The sequence below is a fragment of the Propithecus coquereli genome, unplaced genomic scaffold (genome assembly GCF_000956105.1).
Source record: "Propithecus coquereli isolate 6110/MARCELLA unplaced genomic scaffold, Pcoq_1.0 Scaffold5, whole genome shotgun sequence".
NCBI classification, from domain to species: Eukaryota; Metazoa; Chordata; class Mammalia; order Primates; family Indriidae; genus Propithecus; species Propithecus coquereli.
In genome coordinates this window covers 9,506,041-9,530,689 of record NW_012150840.1, presented here as the reverse complement: position 1 = coordinate 9,530,689, position 24,649 = coordinate 9,506,041, and the positions used below count along the sequence as shown (strand labels likewise).

At 42.5% G+C, this 24,649-nt stretch overlaps 1 protein-coding gene across 1 annotated transcript in view; it reads left to right on the top strand.

Moving 5' to 3' along the window:
- DCAF5 (DDB1 and CUL4 associated factor 5) overlaps window positions 1-20,088 on the top strand; it is a 108,555-nt gene extending 88,467 nt beyond the window's left edge. Inside the window, exons 7-8 of the mRNA XM_012656043.1 lie at window positions 10,912-11,040; window positions 18,031-20,088. Coding sequence (XP_012511497.1) covers window positions 10,912-11,040; window positions 18,031-19,788 — 1,887 coding nt within the window. The 3' untranslated portion in view covers window positions 19,789-20,088. The remainder of the gene's footprint in view (window positions 1-10,911; window positions 11,041-18,030) is intronic.
- The last annotated feature ends 4,561 nt before the right edge of the window (window positions 20,089-24,649 follow it).

The window sequence follows — 24,649 nt, the reverse complement described above, 5'->3', positions numbered from 1 at the left end:
ATTTCAGGGTATTGTGAGGGTACAAACATTATGGTTACACTTTATGTCTTTGCCTCACCCAAGTGGGGGTTAGAGGCATGCCCTTCCCCTCTACAATGCTCCCCATGTGTGTGTGTGTGTGTGTGTGTGTGTGTGTGTGTTTTCGTTTTGTTTTGTTTTATTTTTTAAGAGACAAAGTCTTGCTCTGTCATCCAGGCTAGAGTACAGTGGGACGATCATAGCTAACTGCAGCCTCAAGCTCCTGGCCTCAGCCTCCTGAGTAGCTGAGACTACAGGCATGTGCCACCACACTCAGCTAATGTTTTTAGAACTTTTTTAGAAACAGAGTCTTGCTGTGTTGTTTAGGCTTGTCTTGAACTCCTGGCCTTAAGTGATCCTCCCACCTCAGCCTCCCAAATAGCTATAATTACAAGCTTGAACCACTGCATCCAGCCCAAAGGAAATTTTAAAAGAAAAATTAGAAGCCAGATTTAACTATATCCCTCAGACATAGCCTCACCTGACATAAATGATGCTTAGATTTTTTTTTTTTTCCTCCCAAGAACCTTTCTATAGACTTCATAGATCTCCTTTATGTCCTTTATTTCCTCCCTTGTGTTTCACACCTGGAATATTTTTGTCTGCTTTTACATGCTTTTCCTTTATTATCTGTCTCCATATTCCTGCTTATCACCCTACAAGCAGTTGGTAGGGCTCTTCCTTTCCTTTGGCCTCCCTGGTCATGTTAACTAAAGGGAGGCTTTCTCTGTTGATGGATAAGTACATTCCCTGGGGTTTTGCTGACCCCAGACACTAAAAAAATTAGGAAGAAATATTTCTACATTTGCTTTAAATATATTCTGAGAAAAGCCTGCATCTTTTCATAAATTGTATCTAAGCCATCTGAGCTTTCAAACAGCATGGATCATTCTTTCTTCATCTTTTTTTTTTTTTTTTGAATACACACCATGGACTACTATTCTTCCTTCATTATTAATAGTAGTGTCCTCGCATACTCAGGGTACCTGCTAGTAGAAAAACGTTTATTTTTAATATTCAAAAACAACTCAATACAGCCATCTGTTCCAGGTGATACATGGCATCAAGCTGGAAAATAGCCATTAAGAAAATAATAAAGAACTATGCCAAATGCATTACCCAAAATGTGTCTACAGTAGTGCTCAGAGTTTAGGGAAGTTTTTGCCTTTGCCTATTGCTGAATTAACAACACTGTTACCAAACGTCTGCCTTTCAAAACCTGTTGAGGCCCACTTTTGGTGTAACTGTCCAGTTGCTGTGGCCTAGTTCTACTAGACAAGTTACAAAAGAGCTTTTCCCTTTCTAGAATTTGGAAAGATGAGTGAAGCAGCTTACCTTTGAAGCACAACCAGATCGGACAGCAGCAGTCTACCTGAACTAAAAAAAAAGTGGTATTCTAGCACTAGAAGTAGGTCTGGATGAGGTCACCTATCCCCATAAATCCTCGATTGATTAGCTGAGAAATAATCTTTGGGTTTAATTGTATCTTTTACCAGATCTTTTAAAGCTTTTAATTATTAAGTCATTGTTTAAAATAGAAAGTGATAATACGCCTCTCCTTCCTGGGACTGTTCTCTGGAATCTTTTTCACATTTGAATAGAGAGAATGGGAAAGAATTAGCAATAGTACTGTAGGTTTTTTGCTCTCCCTGCTGCTTTCTGTAGTGACTTAGGTATGGGCCACCTAGTCTACTAGAGCTGCAATAACAAAATATCACAGCCTGATATCACAGTCCTACTCTTCAACTTGGCTTCAGGGATACTTGGTACCTCTTATTTTTATATGTAATATCTCTATTTTTAAATGTTGTCAATTAATTCATAGTTGTAAAAATACTCAGCAAGCCAAACAAAACATCTGAGGGCTAGATGCAGCCTTTGGATTCTAGCTTTGAATGCTTAGGTGAGGAAAATTCTGCCAGGAGACTCTTAATCCAACCTGCTGCCTTTTTGACTTAAACAATTATGGGTCTCTCTCTCCCTTTCTTTCTCCCTCTCCCTCCTTCTCTCTCTCTGTCCTCCTCCTTCTCCTCTTCTCCCTTTCTGCTTCCCTTCCTCCTTGCCCTCCCCCATACCTGTTGACTGTGATACTAAGGCAGGCTAATAAGGGGAAGCTGGCTTGCTGTTACATACCTTAATGGCATAATCAGAACTTGACTCTAGATGACAAGTAATCAGCATTTGTCGGATGCCTGCTGTGTTTCACAGTGGCTGCCAAATGCTGAGAGAAATAGAGGAGCAGTCCTGAGTGTGCGCCAAGGGCAAGGGCATCTTATTCTTCCCTGCTTTCTTGTTCAGAAAGACTGTCAATAGGTCTGTTTTTTCTGTACAGACTCCAAAGATATGAAATTTATTTACTATATAAGCTACTAACTTAATGAATAGGCTAAGTGGTTCACATAGGACTTCCTAGTGGGCTGAGGATATAATTTCAAGATATAACACCTATACCCACCATAAAACATGCTACCTGGCAAAATCAGGTCCAATTTTTTAGTTGATTTCAAATAATAACTCGTTTCTGAAAATCCCTTTAAAAATAAGAGGAAAGAATAGAACTGGGAATTTTGCTGTGGCAAAGAAAAAGCCGACCAGACTATGTTTCTACCTCTGTGATAGGTAGGAAGGGCATCTGTTTTTATGTGGTAATTCTGAAGATAAATAAACCAGCAGTTACATATAGAGCCAATGTGGTATATTGAAAGGAGTATTACACTTAAAATCATACCTATATTCGAGTCCTCTAACTTGAACTTAACTGCCACTAACTAGATGAGTGATTCTAAGCAAGTCATATAACAGTAGTTATCTGAGCCTCAGTTTCTTCTGTAAAATACCCCTACCCCTGACTTATATTGTGTGGTGATTTAATAATCTTGGAAGCTTTCTGAAAACTATGTGCATTCAAGTGTAAGACATTGTAATTGCTATGTATAGTGAGAGCAGTGTAGATTCTTAATTTCCAAAGCATTGTCTCCCTAGCAATTTAGGTATGGAAGTAATGGATTTGACAAAGTGTCAGGGAGATAGGTGCCTCTTGAAAATATTTATATTGCCCTGCCCTTCCCTTTCCCCTAGTTCTTGTTAGAAAAGGCCTTAGGGTTTTCACAAATAGAGTTGCTTTCCCTGAGGTATGTTTCCACTGTAAGATCTTACTATTTATGGAAAGAAGCACAATGTAATAGAGTTGGTAGGCCTGACTTTAAATTCCTGATCCATTCATCTTAAAATTGGGCTATGAAAAAATTTCATAATCCTACCAAACTTCTGTTTCTTCATCTGTAAAATAAGGATAATAGCATCAACAACAATAATATCTACCTTCTTAGGGTTATTGTGAGAGTACTTGGTAGCTATTCAATTATTTTTATTTCTCACTAAGAAAGCTTTCTCCCTTTTTAAAATCTCCTTTTAAAAACTCAGAAATCAAGACATGGTCCTCCTTTGGTACCCTCCTAAATGGCTGATTGAGTTGCTCTTACATGAAGGCTGCTCTTGACTCACCAGTAGTTCAGGAGGGTTCTCTTATGTGACAGGTTTTTCCCTGAATGGAAGGGAAAATCATGCATTTTCACTGCCAAGTCACTGCAGCCACCCCCACGGGCAGTAGGCTGATGAGGTAGGCTGGAAACAACTGTAAATGCATTTTTATGGGCCTGCATATGTGTGTATGCTCTGTCTCTCTTCCTTTTCTAGACATGTATTCAGTCTCAGTGAGTTAGTTACAAGTCCCATGTAATTGGAAAAACAGCTGTTTTTAATTGGTTACAGTAGTTGGTTATAAACACATGTGAAGTACATATGATGAAAGAAGAACTCAGTATAATTGACTTTTTTGTGCAACTAAGCATAGATGCCTGTGGAGCTCTTTGAGCTTTACTGACAGTGCTGGCTGTCCCCATCTGGCTTTTCTCATCTCTTAAGTGGTTACATGGTCCCCAGGAGGCAGCCACTGCTCTCTCTGTATTGCCAGTATCCTTGATAGTACTTCTCTTTGTGGTTTGAAACTTAAAGACCCTGTGACTGTTCACTCAGGCTTTTCTCCTGGTGCAACTAAAAGAGGTTTTGACACCTCTTTTAGATGTACCAACTAAAGAAGTGGAGTGGTCGCTTGCATAGCAGTAAACTCTTAATTCTACCAATGGAGTCAGGAATGAAATAGATTGTCTCAACAGCTACCAAACCTCATTTTAGCGGATAATAGCTTTAACCTTCTCCTTCAGGTCTGTTCCAGAGAAAATGATGAGGGGTTTTACTTCAATTTGCTCACTTATTGAGTATCCTTAGATAAGATATTTATATCATACAAGGCTTTATGGGCCATTGAAAGACAAACAACTTTTTTGCCTTCAAAGAGCTTCTAATATAACAGCAATGAGAAAAGGGATGAGCATGCAATACACACACACTCAATTTAAAAGTGGGTTTCAAGGCCCATAAAAAAGGTAATTAAAAGGTGCTTGAAGAGATTTTGGGAGATTGGCAAAGTTTTCATGCAATTAGCATTTCAAAGCACCCTTGGATAGGTAGGATTTCAGCCCCTTTATTTCTCTGCTCCTACTACAGTAAAAATGCTGTAAAAGAAAATCTGAAATTCGCTGCAGAAAGATGGAGAATAAGAAACACTTGGATAATCCACACATTGGGTAATGGAGCCCATAAATGGGGATTTTTAAATTTATTCATGCTTGTTTTCCACAGTCTAATATACTCACTTCTTTTCATTAGTTCATCAAATATTTATTAAAACGTACTGTGTGCTCGACATAGTTCTAGAGACTTGGGATGCATAGTAGAGACAAAGGAGCCCTGCCATCGTGGAGCTTACATTCTAGCAGAGAGAGCAATGAACAGTAGACATATTATGTTTAAAAGGTTAGAAGTGCTATGGAAAAAGTAGAGCACAGTAAGGAAGATACGAAGTGGCATGGAGGGGACAGTCAGAAGAATGCAATTTTAGATATAATATTCAGTGTAGGCCTCATTGAGAAGGTCACATTTGAGCAAAAATCGCAAAGTGGTGAGGGACATAGCCATGCAGAAATCTGGGGGAAGAGCATTTCAAGGACAGCTAGCAAAAAGCTCCTGAAGTGTAAGACCTGGTGTGTTTGATAAACAGCAAGGAAGCCAGTGTGTTAGGGCAGAGGGAGGGAGCGGGAGAATAATAGGGGATGAAGTCAGAGGTAAGCTTTTATTGAGTCAATGGGGAGCCATTAAAGAATTTTGAGTGGAGTAGTGACTTGATCTAACTGACTTTAAGATGATCACTCTGGTTGCTGCTTTGAGGATAGATGGTAGGAGTGGGGCTGCCAAGGATAGGAATGGGGAGAACTAGTGGAAGTCTCACATAATACAGGTGATGCTGGCTCGAACCAAGGTAGTAGGGGTCAGAGTCTAGATATATTTTGAAGGTAAAACCATCAAGATTTCCTGAAAGACGGTGGGGGGTGCAGTTTGCAGGTAGTTTGAAATGTCTCTTAAACATCTAGGTAGAGATGTTGAATAAAGTTCGGAAGTCTGGAGTTCAAGAGAAAGGTCTAGAGTAGAAATAAAAATTTAAGTTTTGATAGCATATAGGTAGTATTAATATTTAAAACCATAAGACAGATGAGCTTATCAAGTGAGTGAGTTTAGAAAGGGATCAAGGACTGAGCCCTAAGCATTCCAACAATGAGAAGTCAAGGAGAGGGAGTCTGGTGTGGTGGTGCATGCCTGTAGTCCCAGCTACTTGGGAGGCTGAGACAGGAGGGTTGCTTGAGCCCAGGAGTTTGAGGCTGTAGTGTGCTATAATTGTGGCTATGAGCAGCTACTGCACTCCAGCTTGGGTGACATAGCAAGACCCCATCTCTTTAAAAAAAAAAAAAAAAAAGGGAAAAGGAGATTAAGAAGGAAGGAATGACCAATTGTTGACTCTTGCTGATAGGTCAAATAAGATGAGTTGTGATGAAGACTGAATTAACCATTGGATTCTTTGGTGAATATCACATGCTGAATTTTCCCAAGCCCAAGTCTTATTGCTTAGGGAAGGCTTAGGTAATTATAGAGATTTGATATCCTTAGTATCATTTGAATAACTGCTGTTACCTGATTTTTCAACTTCTCCCCTTACAAAGTAATACCACCTCTTTATGTATTTGTTCACAGTCTTGCCTTATCAGTATGTTCTGTAGGATTTTGTTTGATATCCCAATTTAGAGCTACCAAATAAGACTCTTCTACGAAATGCCAAAAGCATTTCCTATAACGTAATCTGTCTTTTTTGCTTGAGCACAGAGGTTTTTTTAATACTGTTAATTCTTAACAGTGTTCTTTACTAATTTCTGTTTAGCAATCATTTGTCAAGTTCTTTATATGCCTAACTCTAACTATCTTGGATATGTCAACATCTAAATCTTGGAAGATTGAGATTATTTCCCTCTTTATGAAGACTAGTGCTCTATTGCTTAGAAATGCAAATTTTATCTTCTGCCATCTTGATTTTTTGTCTTCCATCAGTCCCTTCCAGTCTTCTGGTCCCAATTCCAGGTTCCTCAGTACTGCTTTCACATTTAATTTCTCCGTCCCATTCTTACCAAGGTGTTTGTTCCACCCATTAATTACAATTATGCCTTGCTTAACAACAGGGATGCGTTCTGAGAAATGAACTGTTAGGCCATATCACCATTGTGGGAACATCATAGAGTATATTTACACAAACCTAGATGGTATAACCTACTGCATGCCTAGGCTGTATGGTATAGTCTCTTGCTCCTAGGCTACAAACCTGTGCAGCATGTTATGGTCCTAAATACTGTAGGTGATTGGAACACATGGTAAATATTTGTTTATCTAAACATATCTAAATATAGAAAAGATATGGGAAAAATGAGGTATTATAATCTTATGGGACCACCATGGTATATGTGGTTTGTTGTTGACTTAAATGTCGTGTGGTGCATGATTATAATGGGTTACTAGGAAAGGGAGAAAAATCCAAAGACTCTAACAAGAAAATTAATACCGGTGTTTTGTCCAGATTGCATTTGGGATTGATTTCAGTACCAAATACTTAAGTGTCCTGTTTTATAGCCTCAAGTGCCATTGAGGACCACTTCCCAGCATGACTGATAAGTTGCTATTAGACCAAGACATCAAGAAGTCTTGACCATCTTGCTTTTAGCTTTTGAGTCAAAAACATAGCCATTCTTGGAAGACATTGTGACGCGAATGAAATTAGAAAAAAACAGAAGTGATTGAAGTTGGCTAGAAATGGGAGTAGTATTCTGATTCTTTAGAGGCCTGAGGGTCTAAACCCTGGCCTGCAAAAAAAGGAGCTTAAGAAGAAAAGGGGAGGGAAATTAAATTAGGACCTATACACTTCCCCTTGTCTTCTCTCAGAGGATATTTGGCCTTGGCGTTTTAGAAAGATCTTTATCTGGGTTCTGAGCTAGGTGTTTTCTCTGAGTTGGATGTGTTTCCTAGGATCCTGGAGTCCGTCAACAATGAGTGAGTCACTGATACTAGAATTCTGTGAGATGCCCTGTTCTCATTTTCTTTTCTGAGGTCTTGTACTTTGTACTAGAATAGATAAGGTGATTTATAGCCTTCTCCATCTCCCTAGCATCTGTTCTAAACCAAAGAAAAATGGATATATGGGAACTTTGGCCTCAACTTGTGAACAAAATCTACAAAGGAGTGCCAGCATGTTTGGCTAAGCTAGCCAGAACAGATGGCCCAGAGAAATAACTATTGGTATATATAGGGCTATATAAACAAATGGCAGCTCAAGGACGAGTCAGGTCCTTTTTCCTGGGTATGTGCTATTTTATTCACTGGCACTTACTATTTGTGATTAGGTCATAACTCAGCTCAACAACCACAGGATGAGGCTAGGCGCAGTGGCTCACGCCTGTAATCCTAGCACTCTGGGAGGCCGAGGTGGGTGGATTGTTTGAGGTCAGGAGTTCGAGACCAGCCTGAGCAAGAGCGAGACCCCGTCTCTACTAAAAATAGAAAGAAATTAACTGGACAGCTAAAAAAAAAAATACATATATAGAAAAAATTAGCCGGGCATGGTGGCGCATGCCTGTCGTCCCACCTACTCAGGAGGCTGAGGCAGTAGGATTGCTTGAGCCCAGGAGCTTGAGGTTGCTGTGAGCTAGGCTGATGCCACAGCACTCTAGCCTGGGCAACAGAGTGAGACTCTGTCTCCAGACAAAAAAAAAAAAAACACAACCACAGGATGAGGTTGATCCTTACCTGGGCTCTTACCCAGAGTCTTAGAAATGACCCTGAACAGAGATTGTGTAGGTTATGTAGTTGTTGGAAAAAATATTCCCTGCTTAACTCCTTCCAATTTGATCTTTCTGTTGTTGACCAGCAGGGTCTACCTAGGTAATGGAGGAAAGGAGACCCCAGGTTCTTACTGATATTGGCATCTTGACTTTAACTATTTCAGAATAAAGGAGAAACTATCTGGTTTATACAAATTTCCAGGACTAATAAAAATGTATTCTCAAAAAATCATTGTATGTAAAACTGTACAGTAGCAGCTGTATTCAATCATTTGAAACCTAGAAACCAGGAAAGAAACTGTAAAGAACCTCTCCCAGACCCAGTCATTGCTATGCTTCTGTATACACAGCCTTGGTTACCTTAAACAAATGGCAGCAATAATTCTCCCTGTACCTGTTTTCACCATCAGTCTCTTGGGTTTATTGACTTTCCTCTTCTTTTTCAGATTTCCTATGTACCAGTTTGGGTGGGAAAAAGGAGAAAAAAACCTTATATTCAAATTGCTGCCAAGAAAAAAAACCAGATGAGGTCACATTGCATGAAAGAGTAGTAGAAACAGTTTTTCCATGGTCTGAATTTTCAGGCATCGATACCCTTCAATTATTCTGTAGATCTGAAAGCTATTGTAATTGTATTCCAAGTCAGAAAGTTTGATTTGGTTGATAAACTTTAGTTCTATGGTAGCTGATTCTCTAAGATATGAGACCCTTTATCTGTCCTCTTTGATGTTTCCTATTCAAAAATTGCACTGTTCTCAAACACTAGCCATTCAACAAGTATTTATCATGTACCTGCTATACTTCAGTCATTGCACCCCAGGTTCTAGGTTTGCTAGAGTAAATACTACAGATCCAGCTCTACTCTGATAGAGTATTCAGTGTTCCAAGTGTGATGAAATGTCTTATGGTGGTACTAAGATCTTGTGCTCAGGATACCATTGGATAGAGTGTCCCCCCTCCCCATTTTTAATTTAGGACATCAAAAGAAAAACAACCTATTTTAACTGTCATAAAGATTTAGAAATCAATTATAAGCTTCTGACTCCATTCCTATTCAAACCCTTCTATCCCTTAAAGGCAACTGATATGGTGAAAAGCGTTTAGGCATTGTAGCCAAACAGACTCTGGTTCAAATCCTGGCTTTGCTAGACTTGGGATAGGTCACTTAAATTCCATTTTTCTTTTCCTTTTTTTTTTTTTTTTTTTGTAGGTAGTAGGATTAAACAAGAGATTGGTACTAGGTTTAACTCAAAAGTTTCTTTGGTAGTGACGACCCCAGTGGTGGTAGGGGTAGGGTGTTAGAAAAGTAGCATTCAGAGGAGACCCGTGAGTAGGAATGCTACTTTGTCATAATCAACTTTATCTAGAAAAGAAATAGACCCAAAGGAACTCCTTGGGCATGGTAAGAGTCCTCTATGAAAGCAACTGTTTTAGGTTCTCTAGAACCAGGTTATTTCTGGGGACAGGAAATTGTTCTAGTCATCTTTCTTGCGGACACTGAGACATTGAGAAATGTTTGGAATGAATGTTTGAACAAGGTAGAGTTGGGAGTGGGGTGGAGGCATGTGAAGCATAAACTGTGCCTAATGATACTTTGTGCCTTAGTGGTGCTATGCTCCTGGTAGGAACTAAAAAGATATTCCTCGATTAAATAAATGAATGCTTATTTGTTTGTGTCTGGATTTTGCCAATTGCACAGGGGCACAAGTTTCCCTGTGTGTGCTAAGCTGTTGATGATTGCTCTGAAGGGACCTCATTCAGAGCTTGAGTGCATGTGTTCTGTATGGGTGTGATACCATTACCAGTGAAGTTGAACCTTTGAGTTTATCCCAAGTTCATAAATTCCCAGGCTCTAGTACTTTTCTCATTCACTGAAGAAGAAAGCCTACAGAATGGTCCTTAAAATACAGCTTTCTATCAGTGGCCACTTGACTTTAATCTATACATGATGCCTTTAAGGCACACTCTCTAGTTCAAATTCTCAGTACTTGGGCTCTGCTTATTATAAAAGTGATTGAAGTCTCCTTTCTTTATCCTTAGTTCTCTCTGCTATCAGAGAGGAAAAGAGGATTCTCTCCATTATTTTCCCAGTGGTTTTGTTTTTGTTTTGGGGGGTTTCTGTTTTGTTTAGTTTATTTGCTATTTTTATCACAGAAATTGAGAGCAAATGGATCGGAGATGTTTTTTGTATATTAAATCATTATGTGCTTCTGGTTTTGCATGTTCCTGGCTCAGCTGCCCAGCTATTCCCAAGCAGTTCAGTCTCATTTAGCGCATGATTGGCCTTTTCCAAGGCAACACTTGGATTCTGTCTTGGTTATCAAAAACTTGAGAAATGTCTTAAGTGGCTTTGGTTTCATTGACAATGGAATTGCAGTGGGTGGGTGTGGGCAATGCTTAAAGCCTAAATAAAGGCTCTTGGTAAGAGCACATATGCTGAGAGGTGTTTCATCTTCCCTCTTTCCATAGCAACTTTAACTATAAGATTAAGCATTCTGCTGGTGGTATAGTTAATAAAAAAAATCTCTGCTCCTGTTCAGAGCTGTTTATCTGCCATTACTGGAATCTGTTTACTTTCATCCACTTCATCATTTGATTTTTGTTTCCTTCTGTCTTCCCAGGTGGCATTGGTAGGGTGGTCAACGGAGCCTTCATGGTGCTGAAAGGGCATCGATCTATTGTTAACCAGGTCCGATTTAATCCCCACACCTACATGATCTGCTCTTCTGGTGTAGAAAAGATTATCAAGGTGAGGCACCTTCTCCTTCTGTCCTTTTAGAGAAATTATAACAATTTATAATTAGAAGAAACTAAAACAATGTATGTAGGAACTCGTATCTAAACATATTAAAGGTCTATCAAAATTCTCAGATTTTGACATATTATAAAATATTAGAAAGTTGATATTAAAAAGTGGTTTTAAAACTTTCCTTTCAGAACCATTTTTTCAACTAGTCACTGGGCTTTGAAACAGACCTCTTCTAGACACTGCCTTTTATGCTACTGCGTTTCCAATGGCCTTTGGTGTTGATTATGCCGAGTTCTGCTTTCCAAACCTCACCTGGAGGTTAGGAGAACCACTGCTCCCTCAATTACCAAGTGTGCACTTGCCATTAATTACTATCAGAATGTGACACAGATATATCTAAGTGATTGCCAGAATCATAGCCAAATTGTCTCAGGATTTATCAAAAAACTTACTGCATGTGCTTGTGAAATATTTTTATAGCTGCAACAAAGGGACCCAGTCTGGCCTGTTTCCACAGAAGGATGACCTACTGCCCATCACTCATATTTTAGTTGCTAGTAACCCTTTTTCCACATCTGAGGAAATGAGAATTCAGGGTAAATGTAGAATTCTTGAGGATAAAGATAGAAGATGTTTCTACTAAAAGTTAAAATTCCTCAATTTTTTTCTTTTTTTTAGTTTAATTTTCTTTTTTTTAGAGATGGGGGTCTCACTCTGTTGTCTAGGCTGGAGTGCAGTGGCACAATCATAGCTCACTGCAGCCTCCAACTCTTGGGCTCAAGTGATCCTCCAGCCTCAGCCTCCTAGCAGACTACAGGTGTGCACCACCACACATGGCTAATGTTTTTATTTTTTGTAGAGACAGGATCTTGCTGTGTTGCCCAGGCTGGTCTTGAACTCTAGGCGGCTTCCCAAAGCTGTCAGATTACAAGCATGAGCCACTGTGCCTGGCCTTCAATTTTTTTCTTAAAATGACCTTGAAAACCTGAGAGAGTTTGCAGAGAAAAAATAAAAACTGGTTTGTGATGATTTAGTAATTTTCATTTTCTTCATTTTTAAAAAAACTATCCAGAGCTAAATCAAGTTGTATTTGGTGATAGGGGACAGCTATCAGAACTACCATATTGGCATGTGGGTTGATATTTTTATTTGCCCGAGGTGGGCTTTGCCAGTGCTATGTATCAGGGCTGACTTTTATGGCTGCACACATTTCCCCATAGGGTTAGAAGAGGACTTCTGGATCATTTTTACCAACTTTTTCTTCTTACAGATGATGAGATTTAAATTATAAATTAACTATCAGAGGTCACACAGCTAATTAGTGGAAAGCTAGGACAGAACCCTGTTCTATGTTCTTCCCAGTGTACCACCACATCTGCCATGCTGGTGGGAAGGCAGCAGGCAGTGACCCTCCTATATTTGATCATCTCAGTAGTGCTTCACTTGGGCAGTCATTGGAATGGCCCTGTCTCATGCATTGCTTTCCCCTCTCCTTTGGCCTATGACTAACGGGTTGGCACTGAAACGTGTCTTCTCTAGGCCCGTTGATGTCATTCTCTTTCTCAGAGAGCCCTCTGCTTGGGCATCTCCTTTAGAAGAGAAATTCCTGTTTGGCTGCGTACTCTGGGATGCTTCTGTGCTAAGTCTCCCCATTTATTGTTTAGTCAGTTGAAGTCCTTACCCTAAAGGTTATAGGTTGGAAACTAGCCAAGTTCTCAGAGGAGAAAGAGAAGAAAATTTTTTCTCTGTGAGGTTATCCAGACTGAACTGTGGAGCTCACTGTTCCCAGGTTCCCATGGGATCTGAACCCTGCCCCAGCAGGAGGCACATTTAACCATTTGAAACCTTAAGTCTACACAGATGACCATAGTGAGAGAGAAAGCAAATAGCTCTGGAGTTCTCAGCTTTGCTTTCTCACAGATGTCTGCCCCATTCACAGTGTGGTAGGGAAGGGCATGGTTTTAACATTGCAGGAAGGGACGTGGGAAGGAGGAGGGTGAGACCGAGTGCCATGCTGGCCTCATCTCTCTATTGGAATTACTGCCCCTGCCTGTGCTTACATCATCCTGAAAGGCCATTGAGTCTCAACCCTCGGTCTGTCTCCTGTCTGTAAAGTGAGGGCACTAACAGTGATTGCCACCCAGGTGCCTTGTGCATTACCTGTGCCTGACAATTCCTGTTTCAATAAATGTCACTTTCCTCCTTGCTATTTCTGAGAGGATCAATGGCTCAAAGCGCATCATGTTCTGGTCCAGCCTGAGGCCTGCTTTTCTCTCTCCATCTCTCTTTCTGCTCCCCCTTCTCGCTGTCCTTGTCCTTTACTGCCACCTCTCTAGCTGGGAAGGAGAAGCGTCCCTGTTGTCAGGACCAGCCTCTTCTCACCCATAACAGGTGTTCTGTCCCCCTGAATGCTCATATTCAGCAAAAGAAAGGGTTTTGTTTCGTAGTTAAAATGTTGAGGGGGTGGAGATAGGGCAGATCCCGACATTTTTTTCTCAAAGACCAGTATTTGTTTATTCTTCCCTATGTGGATTTATCTACTGTGTGCCAGGCCCTATGGAGAACACAAAGATGAGGAAAGGTATCACAGGTCTCCTTAGGAATTGATGACCCAGTAGGAGAGACAAGAAAGAAAGATAATGAGAAATGCAATAGAAGCACAAGAGACATAAACAAAATGCTGTGGGAGGAGGAAGAGATTTTTCTTATGTGGGGTAATCTCAGTGTAGGGTAATATTTGAGCTAGATTTTGAAGACCAAAGACTTCAAAAGGAAGGAGAGGAATAAGATACAAAGAATATTCCAAGTAGAGGGAATAGATATTTATTTCATTGGATCAGTAAATATTTATTCACCACCCGTTGTGTGCTTATGAATAAATTGCTCAGAAGCAGGAAAGTATAGGACCTTTTCAGACAAATGGGAGAGGACAGGAAGGGAGGACTGGGGCATAGAGCTGGGAAGGTAGGCTGGAGGCAGGCCCAGAGTCTTGGAAGCCAGATTAGAGAATGTGGCAAGCCCTGCAGTAACAATTTGGGACCTTATCGGTGTAGTTTTTTTCTTGGTAGATGGACAAATTTCTAAATTCAGTATAATAGTACAAAGAGAGAAGAGGACTTAGAGCTACTACATCAAGCATGTCATGGTCACTTGTGTAGCTCAAACACTTGTCACTTAATTGCTTCCCATTTTGATGATGTTTGAATAAGAATTGAACTGCATCCTTTTTCTCAGCAGCCCCTTGAGCTCAGCTTTTCACTGAGCTTAGAAAGCTGTTCATCCCTTCCCCCTTTTCTTGTGAACTTTGCCCCATGAGGAGGCATGGCTAGCCACATTTAATATGTATTAATAACAGGAAGTTGTTTTTTAATTGCTTCACTTTTAAACTGTTGACTATTGGTGTAAAGAAATGAATAATTTCAAAAATGGTTGAAATTGATATTTTAAGGACAAAGATAATAGGGACAGTCAGTACTTCTGATATTCAAAAGTCTCTCTGAGGATAAGTTTAAAACATTCTGGTTGAGGTATTCAATTGCCAAACAAAAGAGAAAGCATCACATTTATTAGTGCTTGGGTATAAGCTATGTTATTTCATCATCCTCATTTCCACTGATGAGAAACAGAGGCTTTCAAGCGTAAGGTTGGCCAGGCGCAGTGGCTCACGCCTGTAATCCTAGCACTCTGGGAGGCCGAGTCAGGAGGATTGCTTCAGGCCAGGAGTTCGAGACCAGCCTGAACAAGAGTGAGAACCTGTCTCCACAAAAAATAGAAAAATTAGCTGGGTGTAGTGGTGCATGCCTGTAGTCCCAGCTACTCCAGAGGCCAAGGCAGGAGGATCATTTGCACCCAGGAGTTTGAGGTTACAGTGTGCTATGAATGCACCACTGCACTCTGGCAGGGCCAACAGAGCAAGGCTCTGTCTCCAAAAAAAAAGGGTGGGGGGTAAAGTCATTTGCTGAGGGCCACAAGAGGTGGTGGGGTTGAGGCCCCTACTTGTTTTTTCTGCTCCTGCAGCTCTAGGCCAAGAGTCCCTTGAAGACGGAAGACTGGCAGTCTGGTGGGGAGGGAGGTTGTTTCATTCTGAATCTTATGATTGAAATGAGACCCATCTAATTCACTGTTTAGATGAGGGAGCTCAGCTTCACCCAAAGTCACCAGCTAGCTAGGAGCTGAGTGGGAACCCACACTGAAGTCTCCTGCCTCTGATCCTGTGTGTTGTTCCATTACTCCAAGCTTCAGGAATGAACAGTCTACCTCAGCGTAATACATTCCAGAGCACAAACAAAAGCTGACGTTCAATGTTATGATTTTCATTCCTGAGGTGAAAACATAGGGGGCTGGGTAGTAATAGATTGGAACCTAAAAACTGGCTTGCTGAGTAGCTAGGCCAGCATCTTACCATTATTATTTGCACTTCTTTTAACAAATTCTGTTAGATTTATTTTCATATTAGGGAACATGGTTAATATTTTGCCATTTTTAAACTGGGAGGTGAGAAATTTGGCTCAGAATTAAGAATAAGACCCAAAAATCATCCCAAGGGCTTTCTCTTTTGGACCCCTCAGTTTCCTTTCTAAGCCACCAAACTCTTTTATTCCCTCAGACATCTGTTTGCAGAGATAGTCATTTATAGCTTGAGCCTTGTGCTAGAGACTGTGTCTAAATGTTTCCCAAACACTGAGTGTCACAAAGAATTTGAAGATCCCTTCAGACAAATCCTTTTATTTTCTGCTACTTATTTTATGCTAACTACAGTCCAGTGTTTCTTTTTTTTTTTTTGAGACAGAGTCTCACTGTGTTGCCCGGGTTGGAGTGCCGTGGCGTCATCCTAGCTCACAGCAACCTCAAACTCCTGGGCTCAAGCGATCCTCCTGCCTCAGCCTCCCGAGTAGCTGGGACTACAGGCATGCGCCACCATGCCCGGCTAATATTTTCTATATATTTTTAGTTGTCCGATTAATTTCTTTCTATTTTTAGTAGAGACGGGGTCTCGCTCTTGCTCAGGCTGGTTTCGAACTCCTGAGCTCAAACAATCCGCCCGCCTCGGCCTCCCAGAGAGCCAGGATTACAGGCGTGAGCCACCGCGCCCGGCCCAGTCCAGTGTTTCTTAAAAGTTGGTCCACCTACTTACCCCTTGAGTGATTGTTAAAAATGCATAGTCCTGGTACCAACCCATGACCTACTGAATCAGAATCTCCAAGAATAGGACTAAGGAATCAATAATCCACACTGTAATTATTCTTCAGATGATTCTTATGCACTCCAAAGTTTGAGAACCACTGCCCTAAAACTCTCCTGGGTGAAATTATGAAGCTGGACAGGGGAGAACATCTGAAGAGTTGTGGGAACAAAGTTGAAGGACGATTGAATTCGAGTTGGGAATTGGTGGAGAGGAGCTAATCTAGAAGGTTTCTTCAGCCTCTTTTGAAGTGGGGGTCTTCCAAAGAGACACCACCTCCCAGGAATTGCCAAGTAAAGAATGGCAGGAATGAGCCTCAAGAAAATTCCCACAGGGAGGTGAATTTGTCCTTAGATAGCTTTGGGGAAACAAAGCCTTTGTCTTGACGGAGGATGGGGAATGAGGGGCCAATGTTTTCTGGGTTTGATGCCATCTAAAGATAGACACCAGCCTGTCAGGCAAGAAAATTGCCTGGAATTTCATCTCAGTTGCCATGGCTACAGGCTGATGTAACTGAGCTGCTCTGTGCTGCTCTGTGGACCAGTCTGGCAGTCAGGTGGAGCTAATCATCCTCATTTGCAGTGACAGCTTAATTACCTTGAACTTGATTTTTGCATAACTTATCCAATCTGTAAAGGTGAGCCTTTGAATCAGACAGACCTGAGTTTGAATTCTCTAGTTCTGCCACCGTTTAGCTATGAGCCCATGGCCCTGACTGTGGAGTGGAGGGATGTTAATGGATGGAGCTACATTCAACTCTTCTTGAGGAGTGTGTCCTACCTATTCCTGCAGTTAACAGAAGAGTCGGGGAGCAAGGCAGCAGCTCTCTGGTTAGAGAACCCAGTTTCCTCGGTAACTGATGCCTCATGTCCAAGAGGGAACTGCAGTGTAGGCAGTTGGCTATTCTTATCAAGCTCCAGTAAGCAATTCCCATTAGTTAAAAATAGAAATGTTGCAGTTGGGGAGAGGTGGAGCTATAGGCTGAAATATTAACTGTCGCAGAGGACTGACTGCTGGGATTGTTTTCACTTTGGAAAAGTGGTACCTCTCTGTGCACAGCTTCAGTCTTCTGAAAGTTTTTTAACACACCGGCCAATCTTCAAGTCATCCTTTACGCTCCGAAATTATGATTGTAATTTCCAGGGTACTCATAGACAAAATTGAAAGGGAGGGGGATTGTGGGGGAGACAGCGTGTGTGATTAGCCTGGGCCTAGGGACAGGACTTAGGTCTCTTGACATTAGGCTAATACAATGTCCTAGACCATGCTTTTCCCCACATCTGACTCTAAAAGTCTCAGTTTTCATATGCAGCACACAAGATCCAGTTTGATAAAGAACATGTTTTGTTTTTTTTTTTTTTTGAAACAGAGTCTCACTGTATTGCCTGGGCTAGAGTGAGTGCCGTGGCATCAGCCCAGCTCACAGCAACCCCAAACTCCTGGGCTCAAGCAATCCTCCTGCCTCAGCCTCCCGAGTAGCTGGGACTACAGGCATGAGCCACCATGCCCAGCTAATTTTTTCTATATATTTTTAGCTGTCCAATTAATTTCTTTCTATTTTTGGTAGAGACGGGGTCTCGCTCTTGCTCAGGCTGGTTTCGAACTCCTGAGCTCAAACAATCCGCCCGCCTCGGCCTTCCAGAGAGGTAGGATTACAGGCGTGAGCCACCGCACCCGGCTGATAAAGAACATGTTTTTAAAGTGGGTTAGCAAGTCCTGGCTAAATGACAGGGATGGTTTGGGGAAGCTCTGCTATAGAACACTTTCTAATCAGTCCTTGCTGCTTTTGTTTTTCAACTTCCGTGCAGATCTGGAGCCCATATAAGCAGCCAGGATGTACCGGAGACCTCGATGGTCGAATTGAGGATGATTCCCGCTGCCTCTATACCCATGAAGAGTACATCAGTCTTGTGCTGAACAGTGGGAGTGGCCTGTCACATGACTACGCCAACCAGTCGGTCCAGGAAGACCCCCGGATGATGGCCTTCTTTGACTCCCTGGTACGCCGAGAGATTGAGGGCTGGAGCTCTGACTCCGACAGTGACCTTAGTGAGAGTACTATCCTTCAGCTGCATGCGGGGGTCAGTGAGCGCTCGGGCTACACTGACTCAGAGTCCTCGGCCTCGCTGCCTCGCTCCCCACCTCCTACAGTCGATGAGTCTGCTGACAACGCCTTCCACCTGGGACCCCTGCGGGTCACCACCACAAACGCAGTGGCGTCAACTCCACCAACACCCACGTGTGAGGATGCAGCCTCCCGCCAGCAGCGTTTGTCTGCGCTGCGGCGCTACCAGGACAAACGCCTCCTGGCCCTTTCCAATGAATCCGATTCTGAAGAGAATGCCTGTGAGGTTGAACTGGACACAGATCTCTTTCCCCGGCCACGGTCACCCAGTCCTGAAGATGAATCCAGCAGTTCCAGCAGCTCCAGCAGCTCAGAGGATGAGGAGGAACTGAATGAACGCCGAGCTTCTACCCGGCAGCGGAACGCCATGCGGCGCCGACAGAAGACACCCCGAGAAGAAAGGCCCAGTGCCCCAGTCAAGCCCACCAACACCTACATTGGAGAAGACAACTATGATTACCCCCAGATTAAAGTGGATGACCTCTCCTCCTCCCCTACCTCCTCTCCTGAGCGGAGCACTTCCACACTGGAGATTCAGCCAAGCCGGGCGTCACCAACTTCTGACATAGAATCAGTTGAGCGAAAGATTTATAAAGCTTACAAGTGGCTCCGCTACTCCTACATCTCCTACTCAAATAATAAAGATGGAGAGACCTCCCTAGTGGCAGCCGAGGCAGAGGAAGGGAGGGCGGGAACCAGCCTCAAAGACAACCCAGCCCCTTCTTCCAGTAAGGAAGCCTGTCTAAACACAGCAATGGCCCAGAGGAACCAGGACTTGCCCCCTGAAGGCTGCAGCAAGGATGTTTTTAAAGAAGGGACTTCTACTAGGAATCCCAACAGTGGCCCAGGCCATGAGCACAGTAGCCACCCTTGGGCAGAGGTGCCAGAGGGCACCTCTCAGGACACTAACAATGGTGGCTCTGTAGAACACCCTTTTGAAACCAAGAAGCTCAATGGAAAGGCCCTGAGCAGTCGGGCTGAGGAGCCACCGTCTCCTCCTATCCCCAAGGCATCTGGCTCCACTCTCAGCAGTGGGTCTGGCAACTGTCCTAGGACCCAGTCCGATGACAATGAGGAGAGGAACCTTGAAACCATCTGTGCCAACCACAACAATGGACGCTTACACCCCCGCCCCTCTCACCCTCACAACAATGGGCAGAACTTTGGAGAGCTGGAGGTGGTGGCCTACTCTTCCCCGGGAAATTCGGACACTGACCATGATAACTTGTCCCTGACAGGGACACTCCTACACAAAGATTGTTGTGGGTCTGGAATGGCCTGTGAGACCCCCAGTGCTGGAACAAGAGAGGACCCCACTGACCCCTCAGCCACAGACAGCAGCAGGGCTGTTCATGGCCACAGTGGCCTCAAAAGGCACCGAGTTGAATTGGAAGATACGGATTCAGAGAATTCCTCCTCAGAGAAGAAATTAAAAACATGATAAATAAAAAGGGAAAACAAAAAGCTACAAAAAGTAGCCTTACAAAAAAAATTCCTGTTTAGTGAACACAGAGGAAAGGAAAAACAAGTATTAAAGGCACATTAAACCAGGGCCTGAAATGTTGTGTCTGATGCTGCTCCCTTCTATCCAACATTCATCGGTGGGTCTGAGTGTCTAGGTGGCCGTTGGCTTGTGCTGTGTTAAGAAAGGGAAAAAAAACCCAAGTGACTCCTTTCTAAGTGAGACTTGAGCATAGTGTGCCTGTGCAAGGTTCTGTGAAAGTGAATCCTTGTTGAGACGCTTGTCTTGTTCTTGTGTGTGCACGCACTGGCACGTGTGAGTTCATTGTCTCCTAAGACCCTTGTTCCACTTCTCCATCAGAAAGCACCTATGAATATGTACTTTTTGCCATCTCACCCTGTTTACATGACATAGGTGTTCTGGTCTGAAGACGGGTGCCTGTTAAATCAGATTGTGCTGCCAGCGAATTGTAGATTTATGCTGGAAAAATGGAGTGGAGAATGGAACAAGCCTTCAGCCCATTGGCTGTGGTGGAGAGGAAAACATGGTTCTTTTCTTAAAGAAATGTTCCATGTTTTCTTTAAGTAACACTTCATTGAACAATTTAATGTGGACATACTAAAAGTGGAGCATTTTTGATGCTAATAAGAGGTTAGCACTTTAAGATCAGATTCAAGAGAATATAGATCCCTGATAAATTTCACTGTTCGCAAATTGAGCAATGCTGCAACATGTACTGTATTGGAGGCCATAAAATATAACTAGTTGTGGACAACACACTTTAACCAGTTAGGTGCTAGTTCCTAAGAGGCACTCAAAAGGCCAGCAGGTGCTTCCTTGGCTCCACGTGATGGAGTCTAGGCATACCGAGAGAAAGGGAAAAGACAGCTCCCAAGAGCTTTGTGCTCAGACTACTAAAGTGGATGTTACAGGCGTGTTAACAAAGAAATGTAGTGAAGAGCAGAAAGTGGGACTATATTCATTTAACTCAACCTAAAACCATTGGTTAGAACTGGTAGGACTGGCATCTTCTCTCAGACTTGCCGTTGGCAGAGGCTGTGGTGTCCTGACTAGACTTTGCAGAGCAGTAGGCATCTCAAGGTAACAGATTCTTACTGAGTAGGTCTGTTAGCAGGCAGAGGGTGTTGGGGGAGGAGTCTAGTTTAAGATTCCTGATTCCCAGAAGAGATTCAGTTTCATTGAGGTAGATAGATAAAGGATTGAGGGGGAGAAAAAGACCCAAGAGATTTTAGCGTTGTGGTTGGTCGTGGTTACAGTCACTTGGTTATCAATGAAGGATTGTGCAAGACCGGAGGACCTAGGGGTGACCAGATATCTTGTTGGCATAGATGTCATGAAAAGACAGAGTACTGGCAAGAAATGAGGAAGAGAGAAAAGAACAACTTAGCTTTCTTGAGTACAAGAGTGCTAGACAGCTGGGGCCTGGCTGGGATTGGCGTCAGGAGGACCGAATGGGAGACTAGCATCGCCTCCCTGCCCCAGTGTTCCTTGTAGAGGAGGGCCTGTCCTGCTAGAACTGGGACAGGGGAGGCCATCTGTGGAGGCAGAAGACTTGGATAAATTCAGGCACTGGGGGTGGGAGGTGGGGTGTTATTTATAAAAGGAAGGTCGTTGATATAAGCCAAAAGGAGATACCATCTCACTAAGCTTTACGTGTGTGTGATATGGCTGGGGTGTGAAAACACTGTTTAGGTGAAGGAGATAAAGGAGTGTGAGTAGCAGTGGGGATGTGTACAATTTAACAACTGGACGCTTACTGGGGAAGCGGGAAAGTGATCCTGTAACCAACATTAGAATTGCTTTGGATTTGTAATCAAAATGGTTCTATGATTTGTCTTTGACTATTCACAGATAATTGTAAATTCTGGTTTTATAAGCCCAAGTCATTTTACATTTGCTTTTCCAAAATGTATTAAATTGGAATTTTTTAATCCTTTATATACAAAAAAGGATGTATTCACTCAGCGTGTGTTTCTCTTCCCCTTCTCAGCATACCCAATCTTTATATTTTATTTTAATCTAATTAGCAGGTAGCCTCTTCTGACTTCTCTAAGGACAATCCACGTATCTTCCTAGAGAAAAGGAAGTAAAGTTCCCTTGGGAACTAGCTACTTGGTAGTTCCAGTTCCCAAATGCAGAACTTGGTCTTTTCATGTTAAAAGCCTTACTCTCATTTGGGTACTCAAAAGAGAAGTCAGAGCTCATTCTGGTTAACTTTAGAAGCCAAGAAAGATCATTTTTAGTAAGGATGCCTTCCATTTGGGGGAGAAACTTCCCAGCATGCTAGACTCAGCTCACCAGGAGAGAGGCCCCTTCAGACCTGCAGGAGCAGGCTTAGAAATGCTTGTTTCTGTGCTTGCTCCACCCTCATTTCCAGAGGTCTTGTGTCTGTGGTCGTGGGGCTGGAAACCTGGCGGGAACTATTCCTAGGGTACCTTTGCCTAAACTCTTGTAGAATTGAGGCCCCAACTTTGGAGGCACGTTTAATCCCTAATTTCTTCCATGGTAGATATTTTTACTAGCAGGACAGATGGCACTGATTAGGTTAAGAGCTATTTGGAAGTGCCTCTTATGTTTTTTTTCTGCATCCTGTACATAAAGTTTTAAGTGGCAGGACCAGATATTTAAAACTGTTTCTCTCTACTTTGTTTTCCACCTGGTTTTGTAAATGATTCTCTAGGACAGCAGGTAAATGAGTTAAATGAGTTGTTGGCTTGGGGCAAATGAAGTTTGCAACTGTGCTTGATTTAATAAGGCAAGAGTCTCTTGTTTGTCTGTCAAGGTGCCTTCCTCTGCTGAAGCCTTACCTCCTCTTCTCACCCAGCAACGGTTAACTCTTCTCTTGTGTATATGCAAATAAACCTATTATTCACTTCTTATGCCTTCCTCTTCTCTTCCAGGGAAGACTTGATTGCTTAGACACCCCTCCTTTATTTCTTTTCTGTTTTAATTCTTGCCTAGTTGGAAACTTGATTCAGAACCATGCTGAGAATAGAAGAAAAGCTGTACTCTGCATCCATGACATTGGTCATTATCACTTCTGTGTATTGGGACGAAGGTCACATCTGGACAACAAAATGTAGGGTGGGAGGAGGTATCCATTTGTTCTTCTTTACCAGGCTTCTAGGGGCCCAGCATAGTGAGATCCTGGAACTAACACTTTCATTAGTTGGAACTGAGGGAGCTATGCAGTGAAGTGACATTAGAAACAGCCCCAAAAGATAGGATACTTTCTAATGTTTCCAAATGTCAAAATGCTTTTCCTGCCCTATTCCAGGCACACATTACAAACATTTTTCCTTAAAAAAAAAAAAAAAAAGCAAAACTCCAAATTCTGCCTATAAAGCTGCCTCCTACAGTTAACTGAAAAATTCTTTCCAACCAAGACTCTTGTCAGGAAAACAGACACTTCCAAAGGAAGACTTTCCTTCCCCAATGACCTAAGCAAGGCAACATGCCAGGGTTGAAACACTAAGGTGAAGTAAGGCTCAGTGTGTCCTACACTCACCACCGCAGCAGGATAATGGCTCTGGGCAAGCTGTGTGGTTCTCTCAGGTGGGGTATTCCAGTCTGGGTGCTCATTTGTCCTTGACCACTCAGACTGGGATGAAGTTAACGTGAATTCAAATAACTTGAAAGTAATTTTGAATTTCTTTAAAGAATGGTGCTTCTCACTTGTAATAAAAGAGAGTATACGTGAAAAGAAAGCCTGATCTATTGCATCCTAATTGCATTTCATTGTTAGTACAAAGGTGGTAAGGTGCTTCTCAGAATGGAGGCTTAGAGGCAAAGGTAAACTTCACTGGGCCCTGCACTAACATGGCCAGGGGGAGCAGGAGTGACTGGATTCAATCCACGACAGGGTTTACTTGAATGTGCAGAGGGTCCTGCCGTGCTTATCTACTGTCTGTAAGACAGTCATGTTGTAAGGAAACGGGCTCTCTAGTATTTCAAAATACTGAAGCTGGGAAATGAGTCCTTTCATGGGCCCAAGGCCATGAGCTCATGGAATATTCCAGCTGAAGTACAGAATGCTAGTTTACGAGTCTCCGTCTGTCTGCCTTTGTTAGTACCCTACTAAAGCCAGGGGAAGACAACAAAACTCTAAGATACCCAGATGCTGAGCCAGACTTAGACATAAGAGAAGTCCTTGTGGTCTAAGGAAGCTGGGAGGGAAAACATTTGGGAGGAAGGAGGTTAGGAAGACTCTGCAATGGAAGAAATGAAGTGCTAGGTGGGTTCAATAGCTTCCTGGATCCATAGAACTAGCTTTCAGCAAGGCATGGGACTGGCCTCCAGGATTCTCTAGCCAAAATCCCCAAGCACAGATGCTTCTCGACTTATATCAGGTTACATCCCAGTAAACCCATGGCAAATTAAAAATATGTCAGAAAAGCATTTAATACTCCTAACCTACTGAACATGGCTAGCCCAGCCTACTATAAATGTGCTCAGAACACTTACATTAGCCTACAGTTGGGCTGAATCATCCAGCAACACAGTAGTACACTGTAGAGTGTTGGGTTGATTTCATGGCCGACGGGGACAGAGAATGTCTTAGTGCATGCTGCTAGCCTGGGGAAGGACCAAAATTCAAACTACTGTTTGTTGTGAATGCGTATCACTTTAACACCAGCATAAAGTCGAAAACTCCTAAGTCGAACCATCGTGTCAGGAACTGTCTGTAGTAATCCTTAATTTATAACAGAAGTCAATAAACATGCAGGATTGGTTTGGGAGTGCAGACCTCGTAGCTAGAATGCATAAATACTGTGGGGGGAAAAAAGAATTGTATAATAACCCTAACACCTGCATATGT